The 23,775-nt window shown below is 36.2% G+C and overlaps 1 protein-coding gene across 3 annotated transcripts in view; it reads right to left on the bottom strand.

The window, feature by feature from the left end:
* LOC123876072 (torso-like protein) overlaps positions 1-23,775 on the bottom strand; it is a 56,397-nt gene that overhangs the window by 24,026 nt on the left and 8,596 nt on the right. For 2 of the 3 annotated variants that reach the window (XM_045922201.1, XM_045922202.1), the window contains exon 1: positions 912-947. The exons of the other annotated variant lie outside the window; for it this stretch is intronic. In XM_045922201.1, the coding sequence (XP_045778157.1) occupies positions 912-932 (21 nt within the window). In that variant the 5' untranslated portion in view covers positions 933-947. Of the gene's footprint in view, positions 1-911; positions 948-23,775 lie in introns of those variants that run through there. 3 annotated transcript variants of the gene reach the window in all.

The following is a 23,775-nucleotide window of genomic DNA, read 5'->3' on the forward strand; positions in this document are numbered from 1 at the left end:
TTTAAATATCGTTGATTATCGCAAATTGTTGATTTGCGTCTTTGGTGACCTTGAGCTATTTTGCCTGCAATTTTTCCTTCCAACACTAATCTTAGGAATGAGAATTGTCCTCCTCTTGTAAATGTCCAAAGAAAGCGAGCTTCCTTCGCATGATGGTAAAAGCCCAGTAGCCTAGTAAAGAGGTCGACCTCCGATTTGGGAGTCTGGGCCCTGGGGGTTCGGAAACACACTAGAGAAATAAAAAAAAATTATAAACACTAAAACACAAAATCCTATAGGTATAATTATACTTTATTCATACGAAGTGAAGATAACAAAAGCGTGTCGAAATTACGAAATTACTTATTTATCTAAAACTTTATATACAATTGGTTAAACAGGGTCCTTAGGTTGGTTGTACGTGAGGTAATTAACATTTCTGTTTACTTACGCAAGATGAATTATTTATTTATTATTGAGGTGTTTTTACCAAAATCAATCACGGAGTGCAAGCTAAACTCTTGCAATCTTAAATTTACTTAACTGCAGTATTATTATTTGGTATAGCACGTCTAGGAAACATTGAAAACAGGAGTTTCTACGAAACGAGAAGTCTAAAAGGAAAATTATATGTTTGACCTGTATGTACATACGTCCGCTCGTAACTACTCAACGGCTCAACCGATTTTAATAAATGATACGTCATCAGATTAGTCTTGATGGCGCGAGTGTCACTGGACAAAATGCTTAAAAAATCAAAATGGCAGATTGTGCGTACTGAAAAAGTTTTTTTTAGTTTTTAAATTACTTAAGTATCAACTTTTCGGACGTCATCCCCACGTTCGAAGGTAAGGTTGCCACACAATCCATTCTTTTCTTACGGCCATAAAGTCTGTACGTTATAAGTAATTCGTTCACACGTTTATTTGGACCACTAGTACAATTATGTACATAGGCCTCAGTCACTCCAATTTACTCTATCCTTTCACTGTATCGATGCAATATGTGGTTCGAGGGCATTATTTGGTGCAATGCTTGATTAAATTGCAATGTATAGGTATTTTGTCCTTCAATATACGAGTAGTAACAAGAACGCTAAAAAAAAATTGAAAAATCCTGGTTTTAAAAGTTACTATATATTGCAAATAAAACATCTGACTGACGCTAGATGTTAACGAACGTTACGTCAATAGGCCACTCAGGTTCAAAGCCACGTCGTAGGTTGACCCGAGTTTTGCACGCTATACATTGCGGGTTTGTAAAATACTAAAACTACTTAACAAGGCAAATTCTACACGGCATAATACCAACGCTAATTCGCTTCGCCGGTAGGGTGGTAACCAGTGATTTAGAAATTATAAAATTCCAAACCCCTGCCGGGCATCGAGCTCGGGACCTCCCACTAATAAGACCACAGCACTTACCACTACGCCAGGGAAGTCGTCAAAAAACGATCAGCGCATTGCCAGAGTGAACTAATTTTCAACCCCCGACCCAAAAAGTATCTGTGGCATCGTAGCTCCTAAACTAATGAACCGATTTTAATTGAGTTTTATTTGTTTGAAAGGTGGCTTGATCGAGAGTGTTCTTAGCCAAGAAAATCGTTTCAACCGTTTGAAAGTTATCAGGTCTTTTCTAGTTACTGTAACCGTCACTTGTCGGGGGTGTTATAAATTTTTAATTTACACTAAGACTTGTGGTTGCAATTGGTCAAAAATTTTGAAAATTTATTCAAATTATTGGTAGAATAAAGTCATGTGACGCGCGGCTTGCATGCCATTTCGTAATTCGTAGCGTTAGTATAGTGTGTCCAAACTTTAGGAACTTAAAAATAAAGAAAAAAAAAATCGGACTGCACATTCAAAATAATCAACCTTTGCAAAGGCAATTTTTTTTTGTAATTAAAAAGTAGTCGTGCATATTAAGTAAGTATGTTTAAAAAATAAAACAAATTAAAATGTCCTTGCGGCCACAATTTATTGGGTAACGTACTTAGTTAGTATCTAATCTACCTACAAGTGAAGGGAAGTTGAAATCGATCCCCGAGATCAGTTTGAAGCCTAGATCATAGGATCTACCGTTACAATTGACATGGAAACTGGAATGGGAAATCTACACGCTCATGCTTTTCCGGATGGAGTCGTAGGTATAGAATGTTGTTCCGTGTTCTTTAGGTGACTAACGGTCAAAGCTCTGAGGTTCATTGGTGATTAGATGATAGGTTTTACTGTCAGTTTTGTCATTAGTCTCCAGTCACTAGTCTTTTTTTTTTATTCACTATAGGCAAGCGCTTGACCACAATCACACCTGATGGAAAGTGATGATGTGGTCTAAGATGGGACGCGTTTACCTAGAAGGTGCCTATTCACTCTTGTTTTAAAGATACCCGGATTGTAATTCCATTTTGTCATTAGTCTCCAGTCATTATTGTGATTGACGGATAAGCTTCTAACGCATCTAACGGCCCTTAGCCCTAATTCGCACAAGCGTTAAAAAGCGTTGCGTTAAAACCCGGCGTTGCGCTGAAAATACAAGCACCCGTATTCACAAACGTTACTATGAGATCTCATAGTGCGCTCGAACGCACAGTGTAGGTTTCCACCAATCAGATGACTATATCACGTTAATTTACAATGATCTGATTGGTGGAATCTACACTATGTGTTCGAGCGCACTGTGAGACCTCATAGTAATGATTGTGAATACGGCCGAAAGTGCGCGTTAAAAAAGCGTTGACGTGTGAACAGATACTTGGGAATGCATTTGTTCTATTTGTACGCTTTTTTAACGGACGTTATAAAAGCTCTCGTGCGGCCTAATTATTATATTCAATCTACCTATCACTCTGTATCGAGGCAAGGCAACCCTCAGTCAGACAAACCTTAAACTTGTAAACGACGGGGTTGCCACGACTCTATATAAGGCTAGCTGATGACTATAGAGCCTACTTTGACTTTGGCAACGTCGGTATGTAGAGCCAAATTTGAAGTCATGCTCAATGGCTCTCTTTCTATTACGAGTATCAATAGATTAGAGACAGGTTTGTTTTAGTATATATGACATATTCATAGGTTACTTTTCTTTACAAGTGTAAATTAAAAATTTATAACACCCCCGACAAGTGATTAGTGAAGGTTGCAGTAACTAGAAAAGAGCTGATAACTTTCAAACGGCTGAACCGATTTTCTTGGATTATAGCTAAGAACACTCTCGATCAAGCCACCTTTCAAACAAAAAAACCTAAATTAAAATCGGTTCACTCGTTTAGGCGCTATGATGCCACAGACAGATACACAGATACACACGTCCAACTTATAACACCCCTCTTTTTGGGTCGGGGGTTAATAATACAGGTCGAGATGGCAATCAGGGTGGGGACGCCCCGCCAGCCTCACAGCCTCCGCGGTAACCCGGTGCGGGATAGCGCGGGTGACGTGCAGGGGTAATTTAAATTACTGTTTATAGAGAACAATAAAAGATATAAACAATGATAAAACAGTTAGATTAACGCATTACTTCGTTCTCATCAGCTGATAAGTTTAGCAATAGAAGCCGGGAGCGTGGGTAAATAACTCAATGCAACGAAGCACATTTACCCCACATTACTTACTGTTAAACTGTTACTCGGCATGTTGCAGTAAATAATGATAGAGATTGCTATAAGTTGAAATATCTAGATAATTGAATCATGTTGAAAATACCATTGTCTTTAGCGAATCATGAGTTTATAACCTGCACGATGATGCAATTTATATCACACGCTCATCGTACAAGTGTAAATTAAAAATTTATAACACCCCCGACAAGTGAAGGTTACAGTAACTAGAAAAAAGCTGATAACTTTCAAACGGCTGAACCGATTTTCTTGGATTATAGCTAAGAACACTCTCGATCAAGCCACCTTTCAAACAAAAGAAACTAAATTAAAAACGGTTCATTAGTTTAGGAGCTACGATGCCACAGACAGATACACAGATACACACGTCAAACTTATAACACCCCTCTTTTTGGGACGGGGGTTAAAAATGGTAATAATTATTATTCAAACTCGACGTATAGTGAAACGGTTTGAGTAAAGTTACACTGTCAATAATTTAGTGCCTCATTGATGCGACATCGAAAATGATAAAGGTAAGTAATGAAAATGATGAACCGTATAATTCCACCACTCGTACATATTAGACCGTAGAGGAGGTAGGTATATTACCCATATCTACAGGTGGGGGTAATCATTCATCCATGATATTACAGTTCGCGACAGTTAGGGAACTTATAACAAAATCTCGAGGCTTCGACGTCACTGGCAGGCGTCAAATGTTCCTATATTTGACGCTAGGTAGTCTATGAATCGCCTATTTTTCTTTCATCTCACATCACATAATAACCTATTAAAGACATATTATCGTCCATTCAGGATCAAACCGGGATTTCGTAATAATAAGTACATATTCGTTAGGAAAATATTCCTTGGTAACTAAAATTTTGATGATTATTGTCTAAATCAGTTTTCAGTTCGTCATAAAGCATCTCCTGAATTAAATACGTAGGTAGGTGTAAGTACTACAGAATTTATAATGTAAAAAAAAAAAACATTTGATATTGTCTATGAATACAATTTATAAGTTTGAACTGCAACTTGTTCGCAAATACAATGCAAAAAGAATCAGTGCAACGCAGCTAGTGAGAAAATGAGATTGCAATAATTATGTTGACATGGTAGGCAGGTACTTAACAGTAGCTAAGAATAACTGTAGTTAATAAATACAAGTGTAAATTAAAAATATATAACACCCCCGACAAGTGAAGGCTACAGTAATAACTAGAAAAGAGTTGATAACTTTCAAACGGCTGAACCGATTTTCTTGGATTATAGCTAAGAACACTCTCGATCAAGCCACCTTTCAAACAAAAAAAAACCAAATTAAAATCGGTTCATTAGTTTAGGGGCTACGGTGCCACAGACAGATACACAGATACACAGATACACAAGTCAAACTCATAACACCCCTCTTTTTGGGTCGGGGGTTAAAAAAACAATAGATATCACTGCAAAAATGCAGAGATCAAAACAGTTACTGCATTGAAGTTTAAATCCATAAATGTGAATTAACAAAATTCAGCACTTGTCTTTCCGCCCGAGTTTTCTTTATGCTAACCTTAGAGGTGATAAAAGTAAAGGAGGTAAAACAGAATCAAGATAAAATAAGGCTATACTTAGTAAGTAAGCATTATTAATAAATAAGTATTTTATTGACAAGCTTAAAATCTCGATTCACGAAGGCTTCTAGGAAAATGGCTTATTATATCGTCTCCAGGAAAATCTTTTGGTATTTGTTCATTCTTTGTCGTGTGCTTAATTTCCTTATTGGTAGCACAGTTTTACGATGTTGGTAAGATACCAATAGAACAGTACGTAAAACGTGGTAAAACTTCCTGGTACTTTAGGTACCTACTACTTTCCACTAATCTTTTCTTCTACTTTACTATGTAAATACTTAATGTAAGTACATACTCATAATGTACTTACTAACATTATCTCAATTTTTCCCACTGTAAACTTTTCTTTTCTTTTCCTTAAGAAGCAGGACTTCTTGGGGGATACAGCGACGAAGAATTGCAAGCGGCCTTAGTTTCGAAAACAAAGATTCTGTATACTTTTGGCTTCTTAGTTTGTTTCCAAGACAAAGATTCTGCATACTTTTATAAAGGGATATAGATTAGCGATGGTCAAAAGTTAATTGAAAAGACATAGTTAGGCCGTCATTATGGGACCATGTACCTATATCAACCTACGTAGAATAGATTAGACTCTAATCATTAAATCAATGAGTATCATCAAAGTTCTCGAGGCTTTCATTGGTTTAATATATAGGAGCTCACTCGGCCCACCTATAGTAGAATAATAAATAACATACTTAATTTATACGATATAACAAAAACCGCTAAAAAATAAATTGTGCAAAGAAGAAACCTTGTCCTTCTTTTACTGTATAAAGATGCATGTTTTTGCATCTCAATGTAAATCCTTTACGAATGAGGACATAGTACGTTATGTCATGCAAGACGCCTGCGCAGTTTTAGCCATAACTACTACCAATGCCACCAAAAATCTTTTGTGATCTCTCTTTACAAATCTTTAGTCCATACTAATATTATAAAAGCGAAAGTGTGTCTGTCTATTTGTCTGTCTGCTAGCTTTTCACGGCTCCACAGTTTAACCGATTTTGATGAGGTACAGAGTTAGCCTAATTCCGGGGACGGACATAGGTTACTTTTTATGTTGGAAAATCAGGCAAAAAATTAAGTCGATCCGGTGCTCAGTTGCGACGTGATTAAAGAACAAACGAACACACTTTCGCATTCATTATACGGATAGTGAAGCTTCGAGAATAATGTAGATCAGGCAAGATCTTTCCGAATCAGATCACTAGTTCCGGAGGGATTACCCCCTATTCACAAACTAACATTTACTACCTCTTTTCAATATTAGTTCAATATTTGAAGCTTAAAATGTTTCAATGAATTCTATGACGAACACAATGTATCGATATGACTTTTTTTAATATTAGGTAGGTAGGTAGAGGTACATAACTGTATCTGTTATTATCAATTCAACACACATTGCCTATTGTTGCGTGTAAAATGCTTATTAGAAATCGACAATTATCCATACAAAACAATGCGGGATTATGTAACAATCACAGACTTGCTGTGGCTTATCTGACAACTAAATATTAGTATAATACGATTCCAATATTTTAGATTTTTTGTGTGAAAAAAAAAAATACTTTCACCCCGACAGTAAGTTAAAATTAAAAAATGGTGAAACAAAATAGGTACCTACATAGTAGGTAACGTTATTTATATTATGAATTATTTGAAATTAGTCTATCTGTACCTACTGAGAAAGCTAAATATAATATTACATCAAAGTATTAGTAAACATTAAAGATATTAATTAGTAAAATTCGGGTTAATAACAAACATAAAAACACAAAAATCTGAATGAGAAGTACAAAATCCGACTAAAAGAAAAAGTCACTAAGCGAGGTTACAAATCAAATAACAATAATAGCAAAACGTGCCCACATAGTAAACACACAAACTAATAAAATAGGAAAACAAGGTGTCCCATCTTTTCCAAATAATATTATGGACTAAGAGCCAGACCTTCGTTATTTTATAAAGGCTGAAAGTTTTTCTGCGTATTGTCCCCAACACAGGGAGGAACGATGAGTGACTATGAAAATTGTATCATGGTGGCTTTGGGAGATAACACGTGACAAAGGCGCAAAAATTCTTACGTCAGTGTATAAAGTCTAATTTTTAGGGTTCCGTGCCTCAAAAGCAAAAACGGAACCCTTATAAGATCACTTTGTTGTCTGTCTGTCTGTCCGTCCATCAGTCTATCCGTCCATTTTCAAAGTAAGATAACTATACCTACTATATTATGAAAGGGCTTTACCTGTACATTCTAAAACAGATTTTTATTTATTTTTATGCATCATAGCTGTTATTGATTTATGTCGAACATAATGTCGAAAAAATACCCAATTACGGAACCCTCGGTGCTCCAGTCTGACTCGCCCTTGACCGGTTTTTTTTAATATTTTTTCGGAACAGTCGAAACTTGCTGATCGTTCCTCCCTGTAATGGGGACAATATGCGTAGAAACTTTCAGCTTTTATAAAATAACGAAGGTCTGACACTCGCTGGCTCTTTCTCTATCACGTAACAAAATCGCGTCCGAAAAGTAAGAACACGTGCATTACACAAAACAAAATGAAGCAAAACACCATGATGGCCGAACCTAGATAGTAGAGCGTTGCGAAAATGCACCAATTAAAGCAAAGCAACTGGCACTATGAGACATTGACCGAATTGCACTTACATAACCAGTACCTAACCACCTGACTTGCAAGTAGGTGTGGTAAACAATCTATGTGATACGTTTCACAACCTGTCCTGTCTATCTGATATTTACTCCTATTGTTCGGTTGATTTATCTAAATTATTTTTTCTCAGGATTTTGGAACTCCAAGGCTATAAACAATCTATACTAATAAATAAAATTGGAGTGTCTGTCTGTAATTTCGAAATAACTACCTCATATTAAGCTCATATGGTTATTTATACCAACACTGAATCACACGTTTTTAAAATTTTTGTCTGTCTGTCTGTCTGTCTGTCTGTTTGAAAAGGCTAATCTTCGGAACGGCTGGACCGATTTTGACGGGGTTTTCACAGACAAGTAGAGGATTGACCAGGGAGTAACATAGGCTACTTTTTTAACCGACTTTCAAAAAGGGAGTTGTGTTTTTCTACCTATGTACACCGAATTCTCCGAGATTTCTGAACCGATTTGCGTCATTTTTTTTTTAATCGATAGAGGAACTTTGCGACATTGTTTCAAAAAAAATTTGGAGTCCAACTCCTCAATCCTGATGCTGCAGAGGATCTGACCAATCCACGCGGGCGAAGCTGCGGGCATCAGCTAGTGAATAAATAAAACCCGTTTAATTCGTCTCGCTCTTCTGACAGCATAATATCGAAGAATTTTTTTTTGCAAGAGGTCAAACTAGTGAGCCTTGTTTCAGATAAAAAAATTGCGAGAACGATTTTGCTTAGTAACTAACAGAATTTTATGTTTGGTATGAATAGTGTTGTATCTAAGTAGATTTTGAAGGGTAATCCTTAATAATTTTATGCTTTCTATGCAGTACTTAAATGCTTATTAAGTTACTAGCCGATGCCCGCGACTTCGCCCGCGTGGATTTAGGTTTTTTAAAATCCCATGGGAACTCTTTGTTTTTCCGGGATTAAAAGTAGCCTATGTGCTAATCCAGGATATTATCTATTATATATCTCCATTCCAAATTTCAGCCAAATCCGTCCAGTAGTTTTTGCGTGAAGGAGTAACAAACATACACACACACACACACACACACACACACACATACAAACTTTCGCCTTTATAATATTAGTGTGATTAGATATATCCAGTAAAGTTTTACTGAAACTTCTGTTTAACCTGGTGCAAGCCGAAGCCTAACTTTGTTAATTTAGGAATTATGAAACAGTTGTACAGTGATCATTGTGATCAAGGCTCTCAAATCAAAGTAGAAAACTTAAATCCTACATGAAGTAAGGAGATGATACCGTGAGATGATACCACGAGATAGTATCGTGTACTAGCTGATACCCGCGACTTTGTTCGCGTGGATGTAGGTTTTTAAAATTTCCGTGGGAACTCTTTGATTTTCCGGGATAAAAAGTAGCCTATGTGCTAATCCAGGGTATAATCTATCTCCATTCTAAATTTCAGCCCAATCCGTCCAGTAGTTTTTGCGTGAAGGAGTAACAAACATACACACACACACACACACACACACACACACACTCACACACACACACACACACACACACACACACATACAAACTTTCTCCTTTATAATATTAGTGTGATTTTATCTTTATGAAAATGAGCTTTTGGTGAATAACATTGAGATAAGCCAATAAAGTATCGTATAAATGAATAAGTAATTGTAATAAATACTCAAAAATATGGCAGCTGGCGGCCTTACGTATAATATTATCATTTGCTCATCTTTCTTATTAAATAACCTTGTGAGGACGTCATAAAAAGTAAAATATTTATCGTTACAAAAACCGCTAGACTGCATCAAAAACTACATGCTTACTTATAAACAATAACTATAAAATTATATTAATAACTAGCCGATGCCCGCGACTTCGCCCGCGTGGATTTAGGTTTTTTTGAAATCCCGTGGGAACTCTTTGATTTTCCGGCATAAAAAGTAGCCTATGTGCTAATCCAGGATATTATCTATCTCCATTCTAAATTTCAGCCAAATCCATCCAGTAGATTTTGCGTGAAGGAGTAACAAACATACACATACACACACACACACACACACACACACACACACACACACACACACACATACAAACTTTCGCCTTTATAATATTAGTAGTGTGATGGTCAAGAAGGTCGTCAAGTAAGGAATTAAATTAAAGGTTCTAGCACAGATTAAGTATTGAAGCCATGACTTATTTTAGAGTCTAGTTACTTACACTTTAGTAAGAAATTGTGGTTTATCTTCAGATTCTTATAAAAGTATTCTTTGGGAAAGCAAAGATCGCGAGGAAGTAAACAGAAAGATGTGTGTCCCAATTCCAAAATCGAAGAGTCTAGGCTATTAACATATCGATAAACATACAAGGGTCTTCTAATAACTGTAGCATGCAAAGGCAGCCTTGTCGCTAAAGCGATCTCTTCCAGACAACCTTATATTTCTTTATTATATTATTTCTGTCTAATAATCATGGAAGAGGGGAAGTTTACTGAGAGCCAAGGCTTTATTTAAAAGGATTACCTGATCACAATACTTATATCAAGAACTAATTCGTAAATCGTGAATCGTGATGGAATTAGACTAAAGTAGGTACGTCAGCCGGAACCGAAAAACATTAATCTTGTATTTGGGTTAAAAAAAATCTCTAGAAGCACTTATCTTTAACCTTCATGCCTTCAAGATCATGCAATGATGTAAGATTTTTCGTGGGCAATAAGGCTACATTTTTTTTTTGCCAAAACATTGAATCATTTGGCTTGAAAATAGGTTATTTTCAATTGCGATTCCTCTGAGAATTATAAACATCAAATAAATAGCTTTTTCGATTGTAAGAAAAAGAGGTAATTAAGATACCGGCCTAGACCAGATTCCGATCACAATATCTGACAAGTATCTAAAAGTAACAAAAACAAGTTATTTTTAAGTTTTTTTTTTATTACAACAAGCAACAGAATTTATTTCTCTTAAAATAATTATTGTTAAGAAATTATTTCCTTTTTATGATCTTATTAAAGTTCCACTAGTTAATAAAGGATTCTTTGAAATTAATGATATCGAGCTTCACACTTGGATTTCTAGTTTCTTTTATTATGCTTGCTCGACTTCATACATACATTACACGTGCAGAAACAAAAATACTTTTTACTTTTTAGAGTTTATGGTTTTTGAAGTCGGTTTGAAGCCTAAATACAAAACAAATAGAGACGGCATGCTATCGGTGTCTTCAATCTGCACAAGCAGCGACATTATCTAGGTCTGTGTTACAGTGAGTAGGGCAAGGTTACTAGACAGGTGGTAGTTGATTGGTTAATAGCGCAGTTGCTTGTAACAATTTTCAAATCACCTTTAATAACACTCAGTGCATGACCTGTTAAGGTGCAAGGTTTATATAAAAATCTCTACTTGAAAGTGTTCTGTTTAAGAAATTAGTCAAAATAGTGAATTTGAGGTGAGTTACTCACAAATTAGTCGATACTCTAATTTCTTAAACTGACTACTTAGCTTTCAAGTAAAGATTTTATATAAACCTGTGGAGATGATACTGCCATTGGCGCTATTAGAATGCCATAAACCTATTTTGTCGTACGTATTAGTTTACAAATTGCGAAAAACCAATTAAATTTGAATTTCGCGGGCACGCCCGTGTAGTGCACCTTAAGGGTATGTATGTTACCCTTATTTAAGAGTCCGCCCGCGTAGTGCACCTTAAGGGTATGTATGTTACCCTTATTTAAGAGTCATAATAGACTGCATTATCGACTATTAAGCTTAGAATGTAAACAGTTAAGAAATCTAGAGAGTTTGTCAATATTATGGGAATTAGTTCATTTTCACATACACTATGATCACAATGAAATATCTAATTGGTAAGATTTTAAGCAAGTAAAATAAAGTCATGGATAAGAAACAGGCTCAGATCATAATTTTTGTATTCAGTTAGGCTAACAGAGTCCTGTCAATTTGAATTGAAGGCGTTTTTGCAACAGAGTGGATGTTTTGATCTTGATCGATACCTATACTTACAGCAAAAGATTTCAAAGTGCAGATTTTGTATGTTCTCTCTCTTTCTCTCTCTTTGTGTGTATGTGTGTTTTTGGAGTGTTTTTTTTTGTTAAAACCCGGTAAAACACAAAACCCGGCCAGGGTTTTGTGTTTTACTGGTGTTTTTGGTGGTGGAACTGACTGGGAAGCGCTCTAAAGGGGTGCTGCGCGTGTGTCGGCGAGCGCCGGCACAGATGAATTCCATACTTATGTAGTTTCCCTAACTTGAAAATAACTACAACCTTGACATTGGCTAATATTTGTAAAGCCAGACGAGAGAGAAAAATTATTTAAAAAAAAAGAATATAAGCCATTTTAACCATGACAAACATTCCCCTTTCCCCTCCAACTAAGCGTAAAGCTTGTGCTAGGAGTGGGTACGACAATAGTGCAACGGGTGGGGTTTGAACCGCCGACCTTTCGGATTTCAGTCCACTCCTGTAACCGTTGGGCTATTGAGGCTTAAAATGTTTACGATTACTATCAGAACCTGCTGATAATAATCCAGGACCGACAGCTTAACATGTAAAAGACCTTAGGAGCTCCTAAATCGATCACTGACTTGAGTCAGCGTAGCGTAATCCAGAACAATCGACTAATATGCGCTGTTATGTCGCAATTAGGCCACATGTCTAGATTTTGTAAGAAGTGTAGATAAACTTAAGTATACTGGATCATTTGAATAAAAGGTCATATGTCAGATCGTATGGTGAAGGAGATAAGACTACACTTGATATTGTAGATAGATATGTACGTAAATGGTATTATGGTAATAGGTATATTCAATTTCGAAAACTACTACTACCAAGATATACAATGACAAGAGATAAGGTTTCCATTTTGAATGAAACATGACTAAAACAACGCAAGTATACATATTGTATGAACGTTTTAAAATCAAATCCCCATCACGGAACAGAATCTAGAAACTGTGAACATTTTGTAAACATTGTTATCATGAATGGACTACAAACATGTTTAACTTGATCGCTGTTATGATAAATGAGATTAATGGCCTGACGTGCTCTGAATCCTGGACCAGTTGTTGCTACATCTAGAAAATATTGTTTACCTAAGATGATTAACCGACTTCAACAAAGGAGGAGGTTCTCAATTGGTCGGAATCTTTTTTTTTCGTTGAAAATTTAATGTTTTTTGTAATTCGAGACCAACTTGAAGACGATTTGGTTGATGAAGTAACGACCGTGTGGAAATCCAAACATTGACATGAAAACAATGCCAGTGTTTTGTTCATCAAAGAAGTATTCTTGAACAATGCCGAAAAATGTAATGAGTAATTAGATATATTCCAACAAAAAAGACACATGGGTTGAAATAATCGTCAGAATCGAACAAATAATTTGACTTGTGGTCTTGGTAATTGACGATGTCAGTAAAGTGATGATGCTGTCAAATGAAAAAGGGCTACTTAGCCCCTTCTAAGTAGCCCTTTTTCATTTGACGGCAGCGGAAACGCTTTATCACTTGGTGGTACGTCTTTGCTGGTAAAATAGCGTCTACGGCAGAACCATCCCACCAGATCAGACCAAAGAAATTTGACTGACCAAAAATTTACCAAGCAGACACGAAAGACAGACAGACGGATAGATGGACAGACAGACAGAGAGACAACAAAGTGATCCGATAAAGGTTCCGTTTTCTTTTTGAGGTACGGAATCCTTAAATCTATACATATAATAAAATTGTAGAAAAGTGGTGTCTGTACAATGGAAATATATAAAAAAAAAGTAGCAGGGGTTGTTATTATATCGATGCCGAACCCGAAATTGTAATTTATTTTTTTTGTCTGTTTGTTTGTGTGTTTGTGCACGCTAATATCAGAAACGGCTTATTCGATTTAGATACGGTTTTCACTAATATATTGTAGTACGCTTCACTTAACATTTAGTGTTTATTTCATGTCAATCGGTTCATAAATAAAAAAGTTATGTCAATTTAAAGAATAACGGCGAACATTTTTAACGTACAGAGTATATGTTGCCCGAAAAGTCATTATTCCACGCGAACGAAGTCGCGGGCACAGCTAGTTAGTACTATGTTGTTAGCCATTCTTAGGGACGGGTACAAAAATGGAGAGGCTTAATTAACGGGCAAGGGAACCGGTTTCATAGCAAGCAGTCTGAGCTACTAATAAATACTTTATGACTCAGACTGGCAAAAGGGTGCCTAGTTCAACAAACCATTTAAAAAGATACAAGTGTAAATTAAAAATTTAAACCCCCGACAAGTGAAGGTTACAGTAACTAGAAAAGAGCTAATAACTTTCAAACAGCTGAACCGATTTTCTTGGATTATAGCTAAGAACACTCTCGATCAAACCACCTTTCAAACAAAAAAAAACTAGATCAAAATCGGTTCATTAGTTTAGGAGCTACGATGCCGCAGACATACACAGATACACACCTCAAACTTATAACACCCCTCTTTTTGGGTCGGGGGTTAAAAATCAGTGAACACCTGCCAAATCTCAAACAACTAAACGAAAGATTTAACTCGAAAATCGGACAACTAGCCGAACTAACATTTGAAACCTGCCCATTGTAAGGTATAACAAGCTTTTGAAACTTCCTTCTACGGTAGACCCAGTACCGAAATTAGTTTACACGAAAATCACATCCATACTAATATTATAAATGCGAAAGTGTGTCTGTCTGTATGTCTGTCTGTCTGTCTGTCTGTCTGTCTGTCTGTCTGTCTGTCTGTCTGTCTGTCTGTCTGCTACGTTTTCACGGCCCAACCGCTGAACCGATTTTAATGAAATTTGGTATAGACTTGGAATACATTCTGGGGAAGGACATAGGCTACTTTTTATCCCGGAAAATCAAAGAGTTCCCATGGGATCTAAAAAAATCGAAATCCACACGGGCGAAGCCGCGGGCATCCTCTAGTCTATAATAAAAGTAGAGAACACTAAAATAGGATATCAAAAATCTTTAGTTACAACTTTACTCATAAAAGATGAGTATGAATATAAATACGGTGAAAAAGTTAAGGCAATACTTGATTGGTATGCAAGTGATGACTAAGTTTGGATTGAATTAAAGGAATATAAACGTAAAGGAATGGTTATAAGACCTGTTATGGAAAAACATCTCTATGAAGCCATGCCGCAGGACTGACAGGTTACTTGTTCCGAAACCCTAAAGTAACCTTAAGTCAAGGTAGTTCAATATTCTTTACGGGGAACTGAATGCTTCGTTTCAATTTAATTGGATTCGAAAATAAAAGAATTTTCACATCTTTGGTATGGGTTTTTTTTTCAGAACTTGCATGGCCGGATGGATAGAGCAAGGATTTGGCCTTATAAGATGCATCCTTGATTTATTTATAGACCAACAGCTGCTTTATTAAACAAAAAATAGTTCTATGGCATTTGTTGTTAGGGGCTTGATTATTGTTCAAGCCTAGTTCAAATGAATTTTCGTTATGAAGGCCATCAGAATAACTCAAAATTTAAAAAACCTCCGACACAAAAACCTCTATAAGAAAACTAGAAAAGAGCTGAGAACTTTCAAACGGCTGAACCTATTTTCTTGGATTATAGCTAAGAACACTCTCGATCAAGCCACCTTTCAAACAAAAAAAACTAAATTAAAATCGGTTCATTCGTTCAGGAGCTACGGTGACACAGACAGATACACAGATACACAGACACACAGATGCACAGATACACACGTCAAACTCATAACACCCCTCTTTCGTCGGGGGTTAAAAATATACTACCTTTATATTATATTCCAAATATCTGTTAACTTTAAGTTTATTTTCTCTAACCTTCCAGGTTGTGCGAAAAATCAAGAGCTTTTATTAATATTTCTTATACCTCATTCTATATTATTGTTTTTTTTTTTATTTAACCGTATCTTGACCAAGTTTTGGTCATTTTAATATGGTTTACGCTCTACTTCATTTCAATGTAAGAAATTTTTATTTGGGTTTACGAAATTATATAAACTTAAGCGTTGCTTAAACGGTCCTTTGCATTTTTACACCTGAAGGATGCATTTCGCATCTATAATAATATGCTGATGATCGTCTTTAACTAGTAAATGTATCTTATAAAATTAAATAGTAATCTGCGTTTTTCTGTGCATAAATTATAAAATTGAAAACTTCTTTATGGATTTCACCAGTCTGTAAATTCATTACCATTATAATAATCAAAACAGTTAACTATAGTTAAATTCTTAACTGAAATCCTAAAATCACACTAATATTATAAAGGCGAAAGTTTGTATGTGTGTGTGTGTGTATATTTGTTACTCCTTCACGAAAAAACTACTGGACGGATTTGGCTGAAATTTGGTATGGAGATAGATAATATCCAGGATTAGCACATAGGTTACTTTTTATCCCGGAAAATCAAAGAATTCCCACGGGATTTTAAAAAACCTAAATCCACGCTGACGAAGTCGCGGGCATCATCTAGTAAACTATAAACTACAAATTAAAACTCGCTCACTCGATATCACACATGTAGGTAGGTAGGTACCTATCTAATTTGCTATTGTTTAAATTATTTGCAATTTTAGCCTAACGTCATGACCCTAAAACAGCCATGGCCGCCAGAGGTCATATTTTAGAGTTAAGTAATGAAGTGCAATTTATGACTGTAATGCCTGACTCGAAGATGATCAGCATTTCGACACTGCTGACCTTTTGGAGCAGATACAATATGGCGCCAAACCAACCGATTATAATACCCATCTTATGTTTAAGTTAATCTTAATATATTAATTTTAAAATATATACTGATTATGAATGTCACTAATTAACTTTTAACTTATTAAAAGTGAATAAAATTAATATTAAGTAGCTGTACATTTTATATAATGTGTAATTTAAAAGTCATGTTTAGGGTTATTTCGTAAGAATTTATTTGATTGTATGATATTGGTCATGTAACCTCCATATTAATTTTGGAAGTTCCATTTTCTATGTGAGTTTAAGGTATTACTTTGAATTATTCGTGTAGTTTTTAATGCTACTTTATAAAGGTTTAAAAATTTTAAGATAAGTTTTTAAAGTTTGGTCGTAATAAAGCCATTGCTTTAGCAAACCTAGCAAAAATCGCTTGGTTATATATAAATGGTAAGTATAAACACCCAAGTTTCTAATCAGGCCGGTAAGCGTAGACGCAAATATGCGGTCAAGTTCACCATCTTTAATGGTCAGCTAACGCAATGCAAAAATGCAACTGTATAATTTTTTCAAAGATTTTCTATGCCAGTAGTAATAAACTTGATCAAGAAAAACCCAAATTAACTTTAAGAAGTAATCATCAAAGCCAGACTGTGTCTAAATGTCAAAATTGACCTCAAAGATCAATATATCTACCAAACTTTTTATATGGGCTACGATTTTCTCAGGCTCAAATTTTGAAGCTTAATACGCCTTTACTTCATCCTAGTAGTTAGTACTATCCTCTTTAAATCTAGAGTGTTTAATTCATAGTTTATCAACAATACTAAGATCAGAAAGAAGATCGTAGTCTTAATTTTCGTGGAGAGAAATATCCGTCTTCTTGGTTTGTCGTTATCAGTCGAAAACAACTAACAAGATCACTTTAGTAATCAATCAATAATAGACTTGTTCAAGGAAAACCCAAATTAACTGTATGAAGTAATCATCAAGCGTCAAAATCGATCTCAACGAGCAGCGCGACGTCCAATTGACCCCGAAGCCTGTTCGGTCTTGTGTTTCGTAAATTGCTCCTTCCTGCCAGTGTGTCTGTGAGCACAAGCTATCGGCAGTTGATCCTTTAACCCACATATATTGTTCGGCAACAATAGCATGATTACATTGTGTAAGAGACGGTGCAATTGACATGATTTTGTGTTGGTAGATATTTAGATGAAGATCTGTAGACGAACCAAAGTAATCGACGCTGCTGAACGAATTGCATGGCAAAGAGAAAATATAACACCAATTATTATAACTCCTCAATCTCTGCAAAAAAAATTGGTTGTCTGTAAAGTCGGTTTACTGACAATAGTTGAACGTGACAACAAAGGCCGATTGTGCTTCTTTGTCGCTCGTTCCGCGCTCTCGCTTGCACTTCAAGCCTTACATGGAACGCCTCAGAGCGATGTAACGCCGCATGAGTCATGTTTTTTCGTGCGTGCAGCCGGCTCTATCGAATTATAAGACGTTGTCACGTCAAAAATAGATTGAACAAAATAGTAATGACAAAAGGAACAAATGGACCCTTGAACGGCCGATGGAGGTGAGGAATTGTGGAACCCTAAATTGCTGGAGTGGTGACCTACACCGGAAAGTGTGATACTGGTACACCCACTAAGACAAGTGGACAAACGAAATCATATTTTGCAGCAAGCCGCTGGATACAATCAGCACAAAGACCGTAGACTGTACAAATCCATCATCATCATTATCATTGTCAACAGATAGACAGCTGGACATAGACCTCTTGTAGGGACCTCTTGTAGGGACTTCCACACGCCACGGTCTTGCGCCGCCTGAATCCAGCGGTTCCCTGCGACTCATTTGATGTCGCCTGTCTACCTAGTGAGATAACTATACCAAGTGAGGTATCACATGAAAGAACTTTACGTATAAATTCTATTTTGTTTCAATTTTCAAAGAAAGATAACTATACCAAGTGGGGTATCATATGAAACGGCTTTATCTGTACATTCTAAAACAGATTTTTATTTATTTTTATGTATAATAGTTTTTGATTTATCGTGCAAAATATCGGAAAAAATACCCGAGGACGGAACCCTCAGTGCGCGAGTCTGAATCGCACTTGGCCGTTTTTTTTTAGATTCTCTTGTAGGCAACATGACTAGGTAATAGGTATCTAGTGGCAAAGCATCGTATGCGTTATTTAATTCAAGGTTGCATAGCTTTTGCAACTTAGGTATTATTAACTATCGTGCGCTAAACCGGTAAAATAAACCGGTTTTTTATAAATGTTATGTTTTTCGAGGAGTTAGATGGCGGATTTAAATGTTAATTGCAAACTTAGATCAAACTTTGATTTCGTTATTTTCTGCAGTAGGTACTTAGCACAAAATTGTGGCACAAAAGAGTCAATTTACAAAATCAAACCAATTTTACCCAAATTGTAGATTATATTAAAACTGGTCAAGTGCGAGTCGGACTCGCGCACTGAGGGTTCCCTACTCGGGTAATTTTCCGACATTTTGCACGATAAATCAAAAACTATTATGCATAAAAATAAATAAAAATCTGTTTAAGAATGTACAGGTAAAGCCGTTTCATATGATACCCCACTTGGTATAGTTATCTTTCTTTGAAAATTTAAACACATTTTAATTAAGTTTTTTTAATGACATAACCACAGATTTACGGTTTTCGGATTTATTCCTTTACTTGTGATATAAGACCTACCTATCTGCCTTTCATGATTCTAGGTCAACGGGAAGTACCCTTAGGTTTTCTTGACAGACACGACGGACGGACGGACGGACAGACAGACAACAGTGATCCTATAAAGGTTCCGTTTTTCCTTTTGAGGTACGGAACCCTAAAACACCCTAGATTATTATGGATAGTTTACATAGGCGATTGGTATCACCTGTAACTCAGCAAATGTTGGCAAAAATAGCTTTAATCTCCTTAAATTGGCCTCGAAATGTCTGATCATTCGTAAGTCGCTTCTTCCTGTCTGTCCGTTTGCGAGCACGAGCTATTGGCAGTTAATCCTTTTACCAACTTATATTGTTCAGCGGCAATAAGATGATTGCGTTGTCCACTTTAGCGAACAGGGGAAGATTAGACAATGTATCTATGTTTTTTGTTTTTTTTTAATCTTGGAGTGTTTTATTTTAATGAATATGTGCTCTTGAAATTTCGATAGCTTATATTACACTAGCTGACGCCCGCGACTTCGTCCGCGTGGATTTAGGTTTTTCGAAATCCAGTGGGAACTCTTTGATTTTCCGGGATAAAAAGTAGCCTATGTGGCTAATCCAGGATATTATCTACTAGCTGATGCCCGCGACTTCGTTCGCGTGGATGTAGGTTTTTTAAAATTCCCGTGGGAACTCTTTGATTTTCCGGGATAAAAAGTAGCCTATGTGCTAATCCAGGGTATAATCTGTCTCCATTTTAAATTTCAGCCCAATCCGTCCAGTAGTTTTTGCGTGAAGGAGTAACAAACATACACACACACACACACATGTACACACATACACACAAACTTTCGCCTTTATAATATTAGTGTGATGATATTTTTTTAAATCGAATTTCTTGCTTTGGTTGTAATTCAACAATTTGAATCCGGATTTCCCGCGTTTGTTTCATAAATCCTATTAGATAAGTATTTCTTTACCCTTCTTCTTCTTCCAGCCCTTATCCCATGCTACGTGGGGTCGACACAACATCTCTTCCTCTTCCACTCTCCGTCATCCATCAACGTATCATCTACACCTTTTATACGCATATCCTCTTTCACGCAATCCATCCACCTTTTCTTTGGTCGTCCTCTTCTCTTTTTCCTTCCACATGCATATTTAACATTCTTCTAATGATGACTCTTCTAGTGATATGAAAGTCCCATCTTTACGTATCCAGCAAAAAAAAATGTTTATTCGTATACTATACTCCCAGAAGCCCAGAGCCTGACGCACATAATAAAAAAACACGTTTTCTTGATTCATACTAGGTATAGTAATAGTTTACGATGCAATCGCTTGTGAAATTTAACCTTAGTTCTTGATTCTCCGATTATAGCCTTGAGGTCCGATTTGGCATTTTTAATTTTAAGTGACTGTGAATTGATTCAGTTAGCGTTGCATTTATTTTAGAGAATAACCATTTATCTACTTAAATGGTTTTATAAAGGAGCCCATTTTTGATTTTTTTTTAAATTATTTTGTCATAAATATCGGTAGTCCCGGTTAATAGCGATTTTTTCCTAGAAATATTCCATACTAGCTGATACCAGCGACTTCGTTCGCGTGGATATAGGTTTTAATTTTCCGGGGTAAAAAGTAGCCTATGTGTTAATCCAAGGTATAATTTATCTTCATTCTAAACAGCCAAAGCCAAATAGTTTTTGCGTGAAAGAGTAACAAACATACACACATACGCACATACACACAAACTTTCGCCTTTATAATATTAGTGTGATTAAGTGCGTTTATTATGTTTTTATTTGATGACATATCCCTTGACTGCAATCTTAACAGGGCTCTCTCCGTCACTCGTTTCAAACAATCGTAGTTCCAATTTCATTTGAATATTAAGCAACCAAAGTCTATGAAATTTTGCAGGCATTTTCTAGAAACTAATATCTGTGTCTGTGGTGTTTTAGATTTTTCTAAAAATATGTAGTTTTAAAATTACAGGGGCTCAAAGATTTGTATGTAAATTTTTACGACCGCGTAACTTTGAAACCGAATATTTTAACAGAAATCTGAAAAACCACAGACATAGACATTAGTTTCTAGAATATGTCTGCAAAATTACATGGACTTTGGTTGCTTAATATTCAAATGAAATTATACTATACGATTACTATATTAAACTATACGATTGTATGAAACGAGTGACGGAGAGAGCCCTCTTAACTGCGGTGGTAGGTAATAAGAAGTAATAAGTGTGTTGTCAGTCTGAAGTCAGTCTGTTGGAAGCGAGCTAACTTGAAGGGATGTATGCCAATTTCGTGACATCGAACGGAGCGATAAATTGCTTTGCGGTACATCTTTGCATTGCACCCTTGATTGCACCTTAGACTGTCATTTGTTACATTTAAATTACACTAGACCCAGATCATCTCTTCTTACAGTAGGCTACCATTAGGGCTATTTGCACCTAGGATGCTGCTGTGTGGGTAACGACCGCCTATTCTTTCCGTACTTTTGCATTGGCGTAAATCCTTGAACCACGATTTTCTTCTTTGGCCAGATGGTCTTCCGCTAGCTACTTTCCCCTGATTTATGCGTTGAATGAAGTTGTATTTGCTGTTTTACGTATAACAAATACGTTATGGTTTCTATCTACTGTCATAGATATGGGAAGGTTCATCCAAATTCATCACCTAGTCCATTAAAATATCAATCGTAGTCAAAGTCATCGTGTTATTTCGAATTCGTCATTGAAAGTAGATCGTATTCACGATCGCAAGGCTTTGTTGTATCACGTTTTAAAGCATCCAACATTCCAACTTGAAGGTTGGCACCCGACTTGGATACAAATCTTGATTGCATAGATTTGATAACTACATGCAACTTAGCACTTAAACTTAAAATTACTGATTATATGGAAAGTGTTGACAGGTGCTTTTCTGTGTGTATCTGTGGCATCGTACCACTAAAACGAATGGATCAATTAGATTGTGGTTTCATATATTCGAAAGCCTGTTTAATCGAGGTATGGTTCTGTGCTATGTGTGATGAAAATCTGTTCCATTTGAGGATTATTAGCTGTTTTTTCAGCCGGAGTAGGGATTTTAGTCATCCAGTAGATATTTATTACTTGTAATTGTCTTATTAATGTATTCTCCGCTTTTTTGCCATTCTATGCTGTTGTTTGGCAAGTCAACTCAATTCAGCATTTTTTACATTTCTATATCCAACTCAGCACAACTTATTAAATGACTAAATAGATGGAAAGTGTTGACAGCTGCCTTTATGCCTTTTTCTCACGCTTGCTTGGTCTACATGGTCACAAGGTGTTTGTCTCGATTCAGCTTTATTAATTGGCTTGGAACGCGTCGATTGCTTGTTTGCAAATAAGTATGTATGTAATATAATTCTAGTTTCTACCACAGAAGAACAAAAGCGACCGACAACTCAAAAAATTAGCAAGCTGAAGCGGCCGATTGGGCAGTTGTGTTTTTGAATAGAGGCTTTGCACTGGCTAGCTAGGTGGATGCATACAGGCTAACGGAATTTAATATTTATGTAAAAACTATAAAATAATAATAATTGTATACTTATCGACCTTTCAATACATCGTTGTGATATGCACAAATAATCACACTAATATTATAAAGGCGAAAGTTTGTATGTGTGTGTGTGTGTGTGTGTGTGTGTGTGTTTGTTACTCCTTCACGCAAAAACTACTGGACGGATTTGGCTGAAATTCGGAATGGAGATAGATAATATCCTGGATTAGCACATAGGCTACTTTTTATTCCGGAAAACCAAAGAGTTCCCACGGGATTTCGAAAAACCTAAATCCACGCGGGCGAAGTCGCGGGCATCGGCTAGTTGTGACGATAAAATATAGATTTGCCTTTGTTATTTGAGTATTGGGTTTGAGACTTTAGAGGCCATGTGAAACATTTATGGCCTTACCTATGAATATAAACCTACCTACTAGTGCTAGAATTGATCACCCTCTATCAAATATACAGAAAAAGTGACGGGGGTTGAAGTATCATCCACACAGCAGTAATTTAGTAATTTTTCTTCAATCATAAATTGATACAGAGCTGCACATTTTATTAAAGAAGCCATAGGCACTTCAGGCTAATGCTGATGAATCTATACTAATAAATAAAATTGAAGTGTCTGTCTGTAATTTCGAAATAACTACCTCATATTAAGCTCATATGGTTATTTGAACGATACCATAACTGAATCACCCGGTTTTAAAATTTTTGTCTGTCTGTCTGTCTGTTTGAAAAGGCTAATCTTCGGAACGGCTGAACCGATTTTGACGGGATTTTCACAGGCAAATAGAGGATTGACCAGGGCGTAACATAGGCTACTTTTTTAACCAACTTTCAAAAAGGGAGTTGTGTTTTTCTACCTACGTACACCGAAATCTCCGAGATTTCTGAACCGACTTGCGTAATTTTTTTTTAATCGATAGAAAAACTTTGCAACATTGTCCTGAGAAATCAAAAGTTCCCACGGGA

Source organism: Maniola jurtina, chromosome 21 (assembly GCF_905333055.1).
Source record: "Maniola jurtina chromosome 21, ilManJurt1.1, whole genome shotgun sequence".
NCBI classification, from domain to species: domain Eukaryota; kingdom Metazoa; phylum Arthropoda; class Insecta; order Lepidoptera; family Nymphalidae; genus Maniola; species Maniola jurtina.